At 38.6% G+C, this 16,066-nt stretch overlaps 1 protein-coding gene across 1 annotated transcript in view; it reads left to right on the top strand.

The window, feature by feature from the left end:
- The window catches only part of pkhd1l1.1 (PKHD1 like 1, tandem duplicate 1), a 62,218-nt gene that overhangs the window by 7,900 nt on the left and 38,252 nt on the right, over positions 1-16,066 (top strand). Inside the window, exons 13-31 of the mRNA XM_008299813.1 lie at positions 165-430; positions 516-607; positions 699-858; positions 1,956-2,091; positions 2,166-2,309; positions 2,433-2,587; positions 3,016-3,126; positions 3,643-3,792; positions 4,838-4,962; positions 5,045-5,208; positions 5,395-5,555; positions 7,321-7,453; positions 8,899-9,053; positions 9,994-10,116; positions 10,501-10,606; positions 11,693-11,800; positions 11,882-12,046; positions 12,988-13,109; positions 14,364-14,496. Coding sequence (XP_008298035.1) covers positions 165-430; positions 516-607; positions 699-858; positions 1,956-2,091; positions 2,166-2,309; positions 2,433-2,587; positions 3,016-3,126; positions 3,643-3,792; positions 4,838-4,962; positions 5,045-5,208; positions 5,395-5,555; positions 7,321-7,453; positions 8,899-9,053; positions 9,994-10,116; positions 10,501-10,606; positions 11,693-11,800; positions 11,882-12,046; positions 12,988-13,109; positions 14,364-14,496 — 2,709 coding nt within the window. The remainder of the gene's footprint in view (positions 1-164; positions 431-515; positions 608-698; positions 859-1,955; positions 2,092-2,165; positions 2,310-2,432; positions 2,588-3,015; positions 3,127-3,642; positions 3,793-4,837; positions 4,963-5,044; positions 5,209-5,394; positions 5,556-7,320; positions 7,454-8,898; positions 9,054-9,993; positions 10,117-10,500; positions 10,607-11,692; positions 11,801-11,881; positions 12,047-12,987; positions 13,110-14,363; positions 14,497-16,066) is intronic.

The raw sequence follows: 16,066 nt of genomic DNA, 5'->3' as shown, positions 1-16,066 counted from the left end.
AAGACCACCTATGACTCCCCTGAAAGAGTTACAAGATAGAGACAGTCGAGGGACAATTGCTTGAAAATTAATGAAACTATTTCTGGATCATCAATTTGATGCTGTTTCATTTCCCCGCCAGTTGACTTATTGATTCATTTGTAATAATTTCCTTTTGGACGTAGGCGGCAGAGGCTTGAAGATGGAGGTGTGGAACCAAACAAGGCCCCGTTACCTGAGCGACATCTGGAGCTACAACGAGTCCACACCCGGATACTGGCAGCAGCCGGTCGACTCGCTGCCCCAAGTCTTCTCTCTGGAGCTGGATTACTTCACCACTCGGAGCAGAGGCTTCCTGGTTCCTCCGACCAGCGGCAACTACACCATCTACCTCGGCTGTGACGACCGATGTGACCTTTACCTGAGCAACTCCAGCCGGCCAGAGGACAAGGTGAGAAGAAAGTGCAGGAAATAACACGTATTGTTGGGGGAAACACGGACAGAAATCACGCTAACAGTTTTTTGTTCTACTTCAGGTTAAAGTTGCCTACCAGCCACATTATGCCAGCAACTTTAAAACAATGAAGTCGCAAAAGTCAGATGTAATGGCTCTCGAGGAAGGAAAATTGTAAGTACGACTGTGTTCGCCTGCGAATCGTTGATTCACGCCGCAGCACAGACGCTAAACACACGATGTCTATAAATCTGGTTTTCTGCAGCTACTACATCGAAGTCCTGCAGCAGGACTACGGCGGCAAAGCTCGAGTCAACATCGCCCTCTACCGAGAGGAAAGTTCCTTCACGGAGGAGCAGACGGACGACGCCGTCAACGAAGTTCAGCAGATCGTGGCCGACTACGACGTGTTCGACGAGGAGCAGGTAACCGGATGCTAACCAGTAGCTTTAGCGTGATGAATACATCCCAGAAACCCACTAACAGGTTTGAAAGCTGTGTTGTCTTTATACAAAAAATTTTTTAAACAAAGGCAAAATTACACTTTTAAAAACAGAAAGAATCATCGAATTTTCATCAATAACGAACTGAAAACTTAACCAAATATCAGCCTACAATTACGACATTCCATTAAAATGATGTTATTCTACATTCCCTAATTAATAATGTGCCAAAAATACATAATTTGCCCCACGGTCTTGTGAAAAAACATTACATTTACACTTTGTGGCGCAATCGCTAACCGTTTGTGATTCTTTTTGATGTGACTTTTTGGCTGAGCTGCAGACTGCATGAAACAAATTTCAAAATGTCAGTAATTTTCAAGCCTTTTTATGTCACATTTTTCTTCACTGTGGACTCATTTCTCAAGTCCTGCACCTCTATGGAAACAGCACAACCACGACTAGAAGCACAGAGAACTCAGAAACACCTTCTGTGCATTAAGGATAATTCAAAAAAATAACAATAATAATGATAATCAAAAAGAAAGACGAAAAAACAACCAGCTTTGATTGTTTATTCAACAACAATTAAAGGAACCTGGAATCGCCATGTTAAATACTTTACTCCCACGAGTGTTACCAATGATGGGAAAAAAGGCGATCCTATGTATTGTTTTATTATTTCTATTTCTAACTGATTCCCTTATTTGTCTTCTTTGCCTGCAGCTTTGTCCAGTTCAGTCCACAAATGTAGGATTTTTCCTTTTTTTTTTTTTTTTTAAACAAGACTGTTGGTCATATATGAGTTATGAAAGATTTCACGGTTGCATCAAGGAGGGCAGAATTTTTCTGTTTTTTACAGGATCTGTTCAATGCAAATAGTTTATTTTTAGCCAGTTTTTAAATAAAGCATGACTTTGATCAAATACAATTTTGGGCTTAGATTTAGCTGATGTACCTGAAGCACGGAGGCGGTGAAACAGCAGTAGCTCATGATAAAAACAAACCTCTTTCACAGTCTCCTCTTTCTGTTTAACGAGTCAAATCTCTGTTCATTTTTCCTGCTCTTTATTTCCCAGGTGGTTTCCTTCGACTCGTGGCCCAGCAGAACCGCTGCGGTCCAGGAGGTGCAGAAGCTGAGCGTCAGCAGCAGCTGCCAAAGCCACCTCTGCGGAAACACCTTCTTCAGGCTGAGCTACGGCGACGCCAAGACGGGTAAGAATTCAGAAGCCAGAATCTCATTTGGTGACACTGCGCTCTATAAAGTTTGTCATCTGTGTCTCCGTCAGCTCCGATTCCCGTCGGCGCCTCGGCGGGCGTGATGGAAGCTGCTCTGAACAGCTTGTGGTCCATCAGACCCGACAGCGTCCGGGTGGCCAAACAGGACGACGGTCAGGGTTCCCACTACACCGTCACCTTCAACTCTGACAGAGGTGAGAAGAGAGTGATGCTCTGAAGATGCAAAACAACACAATAAAAATGCACAGGACAGTAACTTTATGTAGAACTGTGGAGTCACTGCACCTGGGTTTAAATTTGCTCTTTTGTCCTTGCAGGCGACTTCGACCTTCTTCACTCGGAGGTTTTCACCAACGACACCAACATCATCGTTGCCGAGGAAACCAAGGGGCAAAGCAACATGGAGACCTTCACGCTGCTGTGGGCGGGAATCCCGACGAAACCCATCGCCGTCAACGCAACCGAGTCGGAGGTCTGTGACGCACAAAATCCCATAACATATTTATTAGAGCGCCACCCAGTGTCAGGTTTATATTCTACATTAACAGCACGAGTAAAATCATCTCTTGTCTCTGTGATGGTTAATACACCAGAATGTAGAAGATCTTTGACCCAAATGATATTTTTAATGCTAAAATCTAATTATTGTTGTTATCCAGGAATGTTTAGATCTACTGTTTGACAAAAAAAAACCTAATATATATATATACACATAACTGTAAATGCTCTTAATTTGAAAAGTTGTAATCTCATGATACAGGCATGTTTTAATCTGACAAACCAGTCCTGCAAATGCCTTAAATTAAAGACTTAAAGTAGTTTGTTTTTATTGTTTATTTTCATGCAAATCCTGCAGCTTCCACATAGAAACACAAAATCCTTTTCTTGTGCGATCATCAGGTGCAGTCGGCTCTGGAGGACATGATGAAGGCCGAGTGTCCCGACGAGATCCGACCCAGCGAAGGAGGCGACGTCAAATACTTCCACGACTTTGAAGACAACGTGTCTCAGGTGAGTAACGACGAAAAAAAAAAAGAAAAATCTTTTACTGTGAGACTGTTAGAGGCACTTCTATGCTGAGTTTATCATGCCATTAATCATAAATAACAGAAAATTAAAGTTTAATTTACAAAAAATGGAATCAACAGTTTTTCAGGTAGCCACACAAAGATGGAAAACTTTCAAAAACTCTCTGAATTTATTTTTAGTCGCTGTTGGTCGCAGCTGAGTGACTAATGGCTTCACAGTTGGACCAAAGAACACAGAATTTTTTGTTTTTTGCAGAATCTGCTTTGTGCAAATTGTTTTTTATGTGTGTTATTTTTAGCACAATTTTAAATAAAGCATGTAGAATAAAGTGACAACATCACAAATTTAAGCTGGGATTTGGTCAACAGTCACACGTGATACGTTGCAATATTTTCTACATTTTTCAAAAGTTGTTGTCTCACGCTTCAAATCTGTGCAGAATTTGATGTTGGATTGTATTTTTTTTCGCATTTTTTAAATATTTTTTGCCCTCCCCAGTTCAACGGTGATGAAAAAGGCACTCTGGTGAAAAACTCTGGTTTCTGCGGTTCGTCGTCGCTGAAGAACGCCGAAATTCTGTTCATGGAAAGCTACAAGAAAGAGTCGGGAAAAACCTACGGACCGGTTTCACTGGACAAACACCCCACGGTACAACACACAGCTCCTTTACTACTATTCATGTTGTAAATTAATACCGTTTTGGTCGTGATTGGACCCAGTCTGGGAATATATATTTGTTCCAGTATCTATATGATCAAACTATATAGTATGACAGAAAAATATTTAGCATGTCCCAATATATAGTATGTAAAATGTGCTGAATTACCAGCACAGTGTGTTTCACAATTTGTATTTCTGGTTCATTGGACTCCGAATAAGATAAGAAAAGACGAGAAAAAGATGAAAAATGATGAGACAATATTTTAATAAGATGAGAAAAAGAAGAAAAAAATAATTTTGAAAAGATGAGAAATGATAAGAAAGATTTTTAAAAAGATAAGACAAAAATAAGAGATGAGAAAAAGATAAGAGAGATAAAAAAAGATGAGAAAATTGTGAGACATGATCAGAAAAGTTGAGAAAAAGATCAACAAGATGAGAAAAAGATGAGAAATGAGAAAAGACAACGAGAAGAAAAGATGAGAAAAATACAAGTAAAACACCAGAAAAAGATTTTTAAAAATGAGAAAAAGATGAAAAAACATGAGAAAAGTTGAGAAAAACATAAACAAGCTGAGAAAAGATGAGAAAAATACAAGTAAAAAGATTTTAAAAAATGAGAAAAAGATGAAAAAAACATGAGAAAAGTTGAGAAAAACATAAACAAGCTGAGAAAAGATGAGAAAAATACAAGTAAAAGATAAGAAAAAGATGAAAAAAGTGAGACATGATAAGAACATTTAAGTAAAAGATAAACAAGATGAGAAAAAGATGAGCAAAGATAAGAAAATATAGGAGAAACATGAGAATAGATTAAAAAAAAAAAGATAAGAAAGATAAGATGAGAAAAACAGTTTTAAAAAATTTGAAAAGATGAAAAAAAGAAAAGACAAGATGTCACAAGTTTAGTTGCCTGTGATGATGAAACAGTTCTAATCCTGCATTCAGGACTATGTGTTTTAAAGTCAGCAGAATCATCTACTGAGAGTAACGCCGGCGTCATTTGATTTAAAACCCTTCTGTTTCCTCACAGCTGTGCTTCGCCTACATGGGGGCGCTGGAGGACGTCGTTCAGGTGAAGTTCACGTACCGCAACAGCAGCGGCGTCACCAGAACGGAGACGGCCAAGATCAGCACCGTGTTCGACGAAGGCCCAGAGTCAGTACCGTCCACAGACAGACGTGTTCATTCATCACATATGTGCTGCTCAGTAAACGTCAGCTTGACGGTTTGTTCCCAGGTGGAGCTACAAGTGCTTGGACCTGCAGAGCTCGCTGCAGACTGAATTCTTCGGCAGCAGCTACAGTCTGCTGTCGCTTCACCTCCACAAAGACGAGTCCAGGGCAGACTTCTACGTGGACGCTGTCTACATCGGGAAGACGCCCACCACGAGAGACGTAAACGGTACAGAGCAGCGTGGTTTCTGTTATCAAAGCTGATCGCTGGTTCAATCAGACTTTTATTTCTACAGAAAGGCAACATTTTTGCAGCAATCCAAGCAAATCCAGTGCTGATGTGTAAATAAAAGCCTGAGCACGTGTTTTCTGACGAATAAGTTTGTTTGTTTTACTTTTTTCTTGTTTCTTCCAGCTGTTGTCCAGAAGAGGAGGCCTCCTCCTTTTAAGAGCTCCTTCGAGATGATCTCTGTGAGCAAAAAGGCATCGAACGCCTCACGGTTCAGCTACGAGATCAAAGCCAGGCCTGCAGAATGCGCGTTTGGGTTCCCGCTGCTGGAAGTCGGCTTCCTGCAGGTAACCAAGTCATTTATTCCTGTAGTCATGATGATTATAGCTTTGTTTTAGGGGCGCGATAGTCGTGTTTTTTCCCATGAATCGGCCTGATGATTGTCGAACATCAACGCCTTCGTCTTTACATTTGATCTCGCTGGTATTTCACAGATGTTTTTACTTAAATAATCCTGGACTTGAACCTTAAATATGTTAAAATATGTTTTACTTTTGTAATAAAGAAGACTATGTGGTCTAATTTGGGCTTCTTCTGAATAGTTTCCACGCTCTCACAGTGCTTACTTGTAGTCATTGTTTGGTGTGAACAAAAATTGAATATTGGTAATATCGGTTATCGGTATCGGCCAGAAATTTTAATATCGTGCGTCACTACTCTATTTGTACGGCAACTTTTTAAAAAGAGGAAGAGAATATTACAAGGCAAAGCCAGTCAGCTGCAGTAGAAAGAAAAAAGAACAAACACAACTCGATACAACAATAAAAGCACCAAAAATGCCACAAAACAGACGTAAAAGCAGTAAGTGGTCGAGTCTCCTCTATGGCTGCACTGAACTGCATATATGACATTGATTAATTTGGTTTTTACTGTGTTTTATCCTCAAGATAAACCAGTTTCGTCAGTTTCTTCCTGTTGTTTGCAAAACTTGAGAAAAGAAAAGTGTATAATAACTTGACTGTATCACGCTGTGACAAACACGAGATCATGCAAAAGTTTTTTTTGTGGCGAACGGATGTCAAATTAAACGGCTGTCTTGGAGTGAGGAAAAAAATAACGTCGAATTTCATCAAATGTATTCATAGTTTCAACCTGCGTGCAGCTTTGCATCCATCTAGTCACCCGTTAGTCTCGTTTTAATTACTCATAAACTCGTGGTTGCATTGATTAGTTCACATCTCGGTGTGTTAATATTAATTCAGTGCAAACAATACGGTACTGTAATGATATATTTAGCATTTTTCTGGTTTTCTGTCTCATACAGCATCCGACCGTCGTGCTTCTGATATTTCCACAATCTCTCCCACACAGATATGAAAATATATCTACAAAACTATTTAAAAATAAAAAGTGTGTTTTCTCCCCAAGAAACGAAGGTTGATGTAGAAAATGTGCAGGTTTATGATGAAATATCTGCAGAGGCAAGACTGTTTAGGAAAAAAACAAAACAAGAGGATGTGTCCAGACCTTATATTTACCAAAATAAGAGCTTCAATATAAAGGAATTTCCTTGAGTTAAATGAATCAGAATCCTTTATTATTGTCGTTATGCACAGGTTTCCATACGCACTACCAAATTTCAGAGATAAAAGAAAAAGACAAGAAAAGATGAGAAAAAATACGAGTAGAAGATGACAAAAAGTTGAGAAAAGGATGGGACATGATAAGAAAAGATGAACGAAGATGAGAAAATGTTTTAAAAAGATAAGACAAAGGTAAAAGATGAGAAAAAGATGAGAAACGATGAGAAAAGAAAAGTCAAAGACAAGAAAAAATGAGAAAAATACAAGTGAAAGACAAGATAAGTCGGAAGTCTCGGCTTTCGACAAAAGAAAAATGCCATAAATAAAGACTTCTGACAACCAAGTATAAACAAAAATAAGAGTGTAAATACAAATAATCAAATATAAATATCAACCTTCTAAAAATAAAGAAAGAAGAAAGCAGTTTGAACTTGACTTTCCTTCCGTTTAGGGCTCGTTGGTCTAATTAAAGGCTCGTTTCTGTTCATAAACTCGGCTCTCAACATCAAAACTTTTTTCTCGTCCACAGACGTCCAACAGCAGCGAGGACTCGGCCGACTTCGAGGCGGGAGGAGCCAAGGTCAGCATCCGTCGTCCTCACAGAGCCTCCCCACCGCTGAGCGGAACCTTCGGTGTGGAGATTTACGGAGACCGAGTCGAAGGTGGGTCGGGTCGGGCCGAGGTCAGCGTTGTTTCATAACCGAGCCCCACAGGTAGCATCATTAATCCTGGTGGCTTTCAACCGATCGCTCACTGGCACGACAGTAGTTCTATTGTACGGATGACAGGTTAATAATTACCCAGAATGAATGCAGCGCAGGAGAAGCTCGCTGCCGAAAACAAAGACAAAAGAGCAGAAAACTGGAGCAGCGACTCGGAGAATGTCGGCTTTGTGAAGCAGGACAATGACTGTTGATTGTTGATGTGTAAATAGCTGCCAGGCGCATCACGTAACACAACAAAGAACATCTGTGAAGTTTACTGATGTTTATTCCTGCTGTAAGGACGTGAAAACACTCCGGGTTGTTCTGGGCAGAGCAAAGCCCAGGATGCAGCGCTGGTGCCCCAAAAAATAGCCAATCAGTCATTCAGGCTTTATTTGTTCAGCAGCTTTCATACAAATCAAATGCAGCACATCTTTATTATCATTAGAATTTTTATACACTAGTTAGATGTGTATTGATCATAATAATAATAATAAGAAAAAATAAACAAGCAATTTTGAATGTCTTTATAATAATAGTGAAAAAAAAATTGTTGTAGTTTCACACAAGACAGAAGCAGACAGACAGTAATGGACACATTTACAGCCTAAATCTGCAAATAGGGGCTTCTGAAAAAATACATTAAAATGTCCTGTAATGATCAAAACAAACAAACAAACAATCAAACAAACCCAGTTTTTAAAAAGTACCTATTTGTAAAATAATGATATTTTAAACAGTTTTAAATGCAGTGAAACAGTTTGATTCTGTGGTCAACTACTGTAAAAACAAAGAGAAAAAACTAAAGTAAACGAAATACTATTTGTGAAAATATTTTTTTTTGATCGTATAACTGTTTTGTTTGTTTGTTTGTTTACAATCAGCGTAATTTCCCAAAACAAAGAAGGTTGCCAGAAAAAATATGTAAAAAAAAAAACAAAACAGAAATATTCAAAAACGGTATGAAACGGTGAAAATAACTGAGATATTAAAGATAGTAAATATCTGTAACATATCAATACTGTTTCCTGATTTAAATACAACAACAAAAAGTGTAATTTTACAGTTAAAAGGAATTTATGAAAATACTGATTTTAATGTGGATTTTATTTACAGTTTAATTTTCCATTTAATGTGTAAATAATATTTTTTTCTTGGTTTTTACCAGATATGATGTAGATATCACTTCTATACTTAAAACATGGAAAACGTGCGAATTGTTTAAAAAGCTACAGTTTAAAAAAACACATTAATTTATCATAACTACGATTAAAACTCTGTCAGACATGTTTGATGTAATCGGGGTCCTGATGAGCCGCTCAGGAGGTTTTAAACTGGATCAGATCTCAGACCAGCTTTGTCCTCCGGTCGTCATGAGGAAGTGACACGATGTCTGTCCTCAGGTCTGTCCATGGACATCGGCGAGGACGAGCTGAAGTACGCTCTGGAGGGAATCGAGGGCATCGGGCAGGTCAGCGTCACCGACAAGGGAACCTGCAGACAGCCGAAGTGGAGGATCAAGTGGCTGACGAAGGGCGGAGCTCAGCCTCTGATGAAGGTCTGGACCCACCAATGTTCATGTACACTCAGAGCTAATGAGGAAAGATTCTGCAGAAAACTCATCCAGGACACAGAATTAGAGGCTGGAAACACAAACGATATTAAAGCTTCAGCGACGAATTAGGAGACGGGAGATCCATAATCAGAATCATATTAATAAGTGTTTGTCAGATGTTTGTGTTTATGTTTAATATAATCTATTTTTAATCATTAATTGGCGACTTAATTAAAGCTCGTCATCACCTACCTCGATGTAAATCCAAAACAGACGGTTTATTAAAGAGTTTGAAAGATATTTTTAAAAAACTTTTTTATTCATAATCATGAAAATCTAAATTCTATCATTTTATTTATTGTTTTATCTTTTTTATTTCTAATTTGTGGAAGGTTCGGAGTATGAATCTGCTGCTATTTCAGCTGTCGCATCTTTTTTTTTTTTTTACTTACTGATGGAAAACCTTTATTTTTTTCACTGTATTCAGTCAAATCAAATCAGATTTATTCATATAGCACTTTTAAAACACCGCATGTTGTCTGACAGGCAGCAACGACGCTGCAAAAACATCAAGACGGGATGAAACTGGTAAAATTCTCATTTTAAAACATAATTAAATACAATAAAATACTAAAACAGGCAATGATAGGTCGGCTACTTGTAAGATCTATTTGTAAAGAAATAAATATGGAATAAAAATGAAGTATTAAAAGCATTAAGAGCAGCAGAGATCCAGTGAAAACATGAAAAAACAAAATCACTAAATGAGGAGCATTTTATTGGAAAAGGAATTCTGTTGTCAAGCTTTGGAGCTGATGCTTGTCGCAGAGCTTCATCCAAAAACAAACAAACATGCAAATAATAATAAAGATAAAGTAAATATATGATAAATGTTGTTTCTGATTAAAGGAAACATCTGTGATTTTTTTCTCTCTCTCTTCAGGTCGACAGCTCGTCGGTCGTCGGCGAAAACGTCGTCATTTCAGTCAAAGAGGTCGAAAAAGGCGGACTGCTGATTCGAGGCCTGTCCGGAGATTTCTTCCGCAGCTGGGAAACCAAACCGCAGGTACGGCAGAGATTCAAAACGCCTCGAGGACGCCAAGGTTTTAGGTTTCAGCGTCAAATCCGTGTGTGAATAGCTGCTGACGGTTCTTAATGAATCCTGCGGAGCCAGTTGCTATTTCTGTCGACGCCTTATTTCGCGCCCGCGGGCAGGATTTAGTGTGTTGGCAGGTTTCCTCCATCACTGTTACAAGCCGACACGCTGATGGTTTTCCCAGTCCGCAGAGTCGTCGTTATTCTATTGCTGTTAAGTTACTGTCTTGTTTTTACTGTGAAGCCCTTCGGTCACCCTCTGGGCTGTGGTAAAGGGCTATGTGCATAAACTTTGATTGATTGATTGATTGATTGATTGATTGATTGATTGATTGTTGTGTCTGCCGTCTCTCAGGTGCAGGTTTTGATCAACGGGATTCCCTCCAAGTGTTCTGGAAACTGCAGCTTTGAGTGGAGAGACGAGAGAACTCCGGTTCTGACGGGAATCAGCCCGACTCAAGGTGCGGTTCCAAAACAATTTCACTTTCAATGAGCATTTTAATACAAATTTTAATTTAAAAAAAGGCAACAAATCTCGCAGGATTTGCTTTATTGTTGTATGTTGTGTAAGTATTGTGCAGTTTTTTGCACTTTTAACCCAGGTAGTAATTTTTTCCTGTATTTTCACATCGCCTTTGTAAAGCACTTTGTGACCTTCTGTCTGTGAAAAGCACTTTATAAATACCTTTTACTGACTTATATTTTAATTATTTAGGTCAGTCTCCATCATTAATAATAGTCTTCAATAATACTAATGCCGTATTACGTCCAGCAGTCGGCTAGAGTCGTATTTTATGTCATTTTTGTTGTTGGGTCCAAATAATTACAAAACCTAAACTACAAACTACAATAATAATAAAAACTATATATAACAAAATGTTTTGCATGTTTGAGTCCTTCATATAAAGAATTGTTCATTCAAATAATAATAAAGGTAAAAACGAAAAAGGTGTAATTTTATTTTTATGATTTCGAATTGGACAATTTTTTTTTTTTTTTTTTTTGTTTGATTTGTTTTAGTTATGGTTCTTTTTTGTTTTGTTTTTGTTTTTTTTTTTTTTTTTCCATTTTGTATTTGATTTTATTTTTTTTTTTTTATTTGATATTATCTGTAAAATATGTAGATATAAGTTTTTAAAAATATTCATAATTTTTCAATAATTAATTTACATATTTTTCTTTCAAATAGCAGCAACATTTTGGAAAAATAAGTTTGTTTTTGGGGGTTTTTGTTTTTTCTCTCATTTAAATACAGGAAAAAATAATAGATCTATAAATGACAGTAAAGAGAACCCTGGTGGATCCCACCTCAAACATACTTGCTAAGACATGAGGAGGAGTGATGGAAGCAAGGACACGTGTTAGAATAATGAGATGCATGTGGAGCCATTTTCAGATTTTTATAAATTTTGTAGGAAATGTCAGTTTTGGCACCAGCATTGATGTGGAGATTGTTTAGTTTACAGATTAAAAAAAAAACCTTAAATCTACAGCACCTCCTGTAATGTAAATACAACCTAATTAAATATAATATTTGTCTTTTCCAGGCTCTGATGGCCTCGGGACTCTCCTGACCATCACCGGAACCGGCTTCAGCAGCGAGAACGCCTCCATCACGGTGGGAAAAGCAAAGTGCCGCGTCGAGCAGGTCACCGGTGAGTCTTTAGACGTGAACTCTGGTCGGTTGTCGAAGCGGCACAAGACGTATGTGTGACGAACCAGATGTTGTGTTGCAGCTTCCTCTCAGGTGTGCAGGCTGAGCAGCTCCAGCGCCGGAAGCTACCCAGTGTGGGTGAACTTTCCCTCCCTGGGAGACGCCCGCCACCCTGGAGGAGACGTCCTGAGGTTCACCTACCAGCTCATCGTCTCCTCCTTCTCCCCGACGTCTGGAAGCCTCGCAGGTAAAACATGGATAAATCTGGTTTAAAAGTGTGTTAAAAGTCGTTTATCGGAGCCAGAAAGTGTAAAAACAGGAAGATTTGTTGCACACGTTGCATCAGAAAACTTCAGATCTGAGCTTAAAATCTTGATATTTTATGAAAACCCCTTTATTCTACATGTATGGTTTAAAAATGTTGCCAAAAATGAATCATTATAACAGAAAAATGCAAAAAAAATTCAGCCGTGAATCATTTGAGTCTGTAGCTTTTCTGCTGAACTGCAGGTTCTGTTTATACAGAACTTTACTGATATAAATTAAAAAGTAAAGAACTTTTTTTTGTGACATTTTCCTCACTGTGGGCTCGTTTGATTTATGACATTCCAACTTTGTTCTGCTGCACAGAAGACATTTCTGAGTTCTCTTCGTTTCTAGCAGGACTTAATGTTGCAAAGAAAAATGTAGCCCACAGTGAACAAAACTAAAAACCTGCTCAGAGTTCTGCTTTATCACAAAATTAAATCAGAATCAGCTTTAATGGCTTTAAGTACGTACACAACATACAAGTAATGTGGTGTCGGCTGTTGGTGTCGCCCTGGGAATTTGCACGAATAACAGAAATAGGAAAATTAAAAAATAAAACAAAGTAAAATAACTACAGAAAGAAAAGAATAAAATGCAATAAATATTAATAAAAAATAAAATAAGATAATAAGACAAATATATACAAGAATTTACACATCTAGTAGAAAAGGTAAATGTACAGTAGTGCAAATTGGAAGTGGAGTGGCTCAGCTGTTCAGTGGGATAAAAACTGTTGTTGTGTCTGGTGGTTTTAGTCTGCAGGACTCTGTATCGCCTGCCAGCAACGCAATAATCCTGCCATCAACGGGAGCTTCAAAACGCTCTTAAGGAGTCCATCAGAAAGTTTAACAACTATTTTCTTTTACTTTTTTTTCTCAGGAGGAACTCTGCTGACCGTGAGCGGCTTCGGCTTCGGCCAGAACTCTTCGGTCAGCGTTGGCGGCGGCGAGTGTTCGCTGGTTCACGTCACCGACACGGAGCTGAAATGCAGAACACCGGCAGTGAGTGGACAAATGTCATCTAACAACTTAAAGCACTGGAGTTTTCTTTATTACACACAATCAGCAGAGCTCGGACAGGTCTGATAAAAACAGTCGCGTTGGGGAATGAAGGCTTCTGGCTTGAGAGCAGTTCAGTCAGTTTAAAAGATGCCTTTTGTGGCTGCATCAGCTGCTGATGTTGTAGCTGCAAGATTTAAACGATGAGCGCAAGAAGTCTGGACGCTTTGTGAATGAACGTCACGAGAAGATCGATTGGTGAATAGTTCTTCGTTATTGATGAAGCTCTGTGACGAAGCTGCTCAGGAAGTGAATGCCAGAACGGAAAATCTCCAAAATAAAGTGCAGACGTTGAAGTATTTCTGCTAAAATGCTGCTAGACTTTCAAATTAAAGGCCACACAATAGAGTTTCACTGATTGTGCATCTTGTTGCAGGGAATTTGTTTCACTGTGCAGCGTTAATTTTAAACAGAGCAACCTATTTGTAGTGAAACTATGAGCAAAATTATTATTACATTCATAAGAATGAGTCATTTTAGGGCAGCAAGTACATATTTTATTCATTTTTTTTCGATAGAGCTTTGTTTAGTTGATGCAGGAAGAAGAGCTTTAACAGGAAATTCAAATTTTGAAAACCCTTTTGACATGAAAAGTAGGAAAACATGAAAAGAAGACTGTTTGGAAAATATAATGAGCAGTAAATATGCTCTAAAGAGGTGCATAAATATAACGTTTGAAGCAAAAAGTAGGAAATGAGAGCGTTAATAACTTAATTCTATCCTCCTAATTCTTTTTTTGAGTTCTGCTTTTTTGTTTTGTTTAGTTTTTCTTGTGTATATTTGTTATCTTATTTTATTTATTACTATTATTATTTATTTTATTTCTTTCTTTCCATAGTTATTTTATTTTTATTCTTTATTTTCCTACTTCTATTATTCTCCTTGCTCATTCTTGGCCGACACCAACAGCCGACACCACATTCCTGTATGTTGTGTACGTACTTGGCCATTAAAGCTGATTCTGATTCTGATTCTGATTCTGATTCTGATTATTTTGTGGGTTTTATTTTCTCTTTTCTGCGACACGCCTGAAACACATCAAATAAATTAAAAAATAAATAAAAATCCAAGTCTGAGTCGAGCTGCAGCATCAAACGATCGTCTTTTAATTGTCGTTTTCTTCTTTTAAGAACACGTTTTTATTTTCCTGCGTGTCTCTTTAGCTTCAATAAAACCTGCTTGTGTTTGTTGTTTCAGGGAGCTGCAGGATCACAAACCGTCACAGTGTCGGTGGGAAACGCGAGTCAGTCGGCCGGCGGCTCCTTCACCTTCGACGGCAACGCCACGCCTCAGATCTCCGGCCTGAGTCCCCAGCGCAGCACCGTGACCGGTCGGTCGGGGTTTTTATTCTAACTCGACTCCAAATGAGGCTTTTCAATAACGTCGGTTCATGCGTTTAGGGTCCTCGTGAGGTCGGATCATAAACAAATAAAGCTCCTTTGATTCAGTTAAATGGAGAATCAGGTTTAATGGGTTTTGTCCGTAAAGGTTAAAGGAATCTAATCCGTCCAAATGCAGCGGATACGAAACATACGGGCTTTGTTTCCTTTTGTTTGGGAAAATAATAGAAGTTTATTCATTGTGTTTCACCGAGGGTTTGTCTCCAACATGATGAAGCTACAGAGCACATTGGGTCCATTAGTGACTGCTGGAAGGCTTTTATATGTTTCAGGATCAGTATTCACAAGTTAAGATACTTAATAAGGATGCTATTTTAAAAAACATCTGCAGACAGGTGAAAGCAAAAGCACTGATTGTGTCGTTACAGGTGGATCTTTTAGTTCATCATCGTGTCTGACTTCGAGGTGCACAAAGGTTTTAAAGTTAAATCTCAAATTAAGTGCATGAAGGAGCTTTTTTTAAATATTTTGAGCTTCTTTTGCACAAAAATCACCTGATGTTTGTAGTTTTGGGACAAAAAGCAATGAAGCAGGAGCCAGAAAAGAAGTTTATATGTAAGTATTAATAATGATAAACTGATATGCTCTCCTCAAACCGGCATTACAGCTTTCTCTGTGCAGCGGATCAGACGTTTACATGCTTCTAGACTTTCTGTAGGACAACAAACACCAACGGGGACGCAGCTTCTCTGACAAAAAGTCGCTCTGAACAACAGGAGTCATAATCCTCCAACAAATGGGGATGATGCAGCGTAATATGATGACAATAACTTTGTTGGTACAGCACCTTTCAGAACACACAGTCACAAAGTGCTTTAACAAATAAGAGAAAACAATAAAAATGACAAACAGTGAGGGCGAATAAGAAGGCAGTAAAATCGTACAAATAGAAGCATCAGTTGCAAAAAGACCAAACAATAAAAGTGAGTTTTAAGAAAAGAGGAAAAGCGGACTTTCCAGACTTTGGGGGCTCAAAGTGTGAAGGTTTGGTCGCCTTTAGAGGCCAAACGGGACTTCAGAAGGGCCCCAACAGTGGATCTCAGGCTGCATTCAGGCTCATCAGGGAATTCTTAATTCCTGGCTTTAAAGACAAGCAGTAAAAATCTTAAAATCAATCCTAAAACCTACAGGTAGCCGGTGAAGGGCAGCGAGGAATGGTGCCATGTGGTCGCCTCTCAAAAACAACCCCCGAAACTTGAAGTTATCTTAATTTTTTTAGCCTTTTGTAATTTCTTGTCCTGCCTCTTCCTGCCTGACCTGCATCCAGCCGCTTTAACGTGAGACACCGATGGAAACAGGACTAATCGTCTGCAACATTTTAATGTTATAAGACAATGAGAATTGGCGTTTGACCAGTCTGAAAGTAAAAATGGGCTAAAATATTACAGATGACAGTCATATTGAATCATTTTAATGTGAATATATATGCAGGTCATCTGTCGTTACGAACTGCGAAGCTTTATTCAGCACCATAACATACTTTGCTGACAGCCTTCACTC

The sequence above is a fragment of the Stegastes partitus genome, unplaced genomic scaffold (assembly GCF_000690725.1).
Source record: "Stegastes partitus isolate 25-593 unplaced genomic scaffold, Stegastes_partitus-1.0.2 Scaffold1467, whole genome shotgun sequence".
In the NCBI taxonomy this organism is placed as follows: Eukaryota; Metazoa; Chordata; class Actinopteri; family Pomacentridae; genus Stegastes; species Stegastes partitus.
Note: the sequence above shows the minus strand (reverse complement) of the source record. Positions and strands in the feature narration are given on the sequence as shown.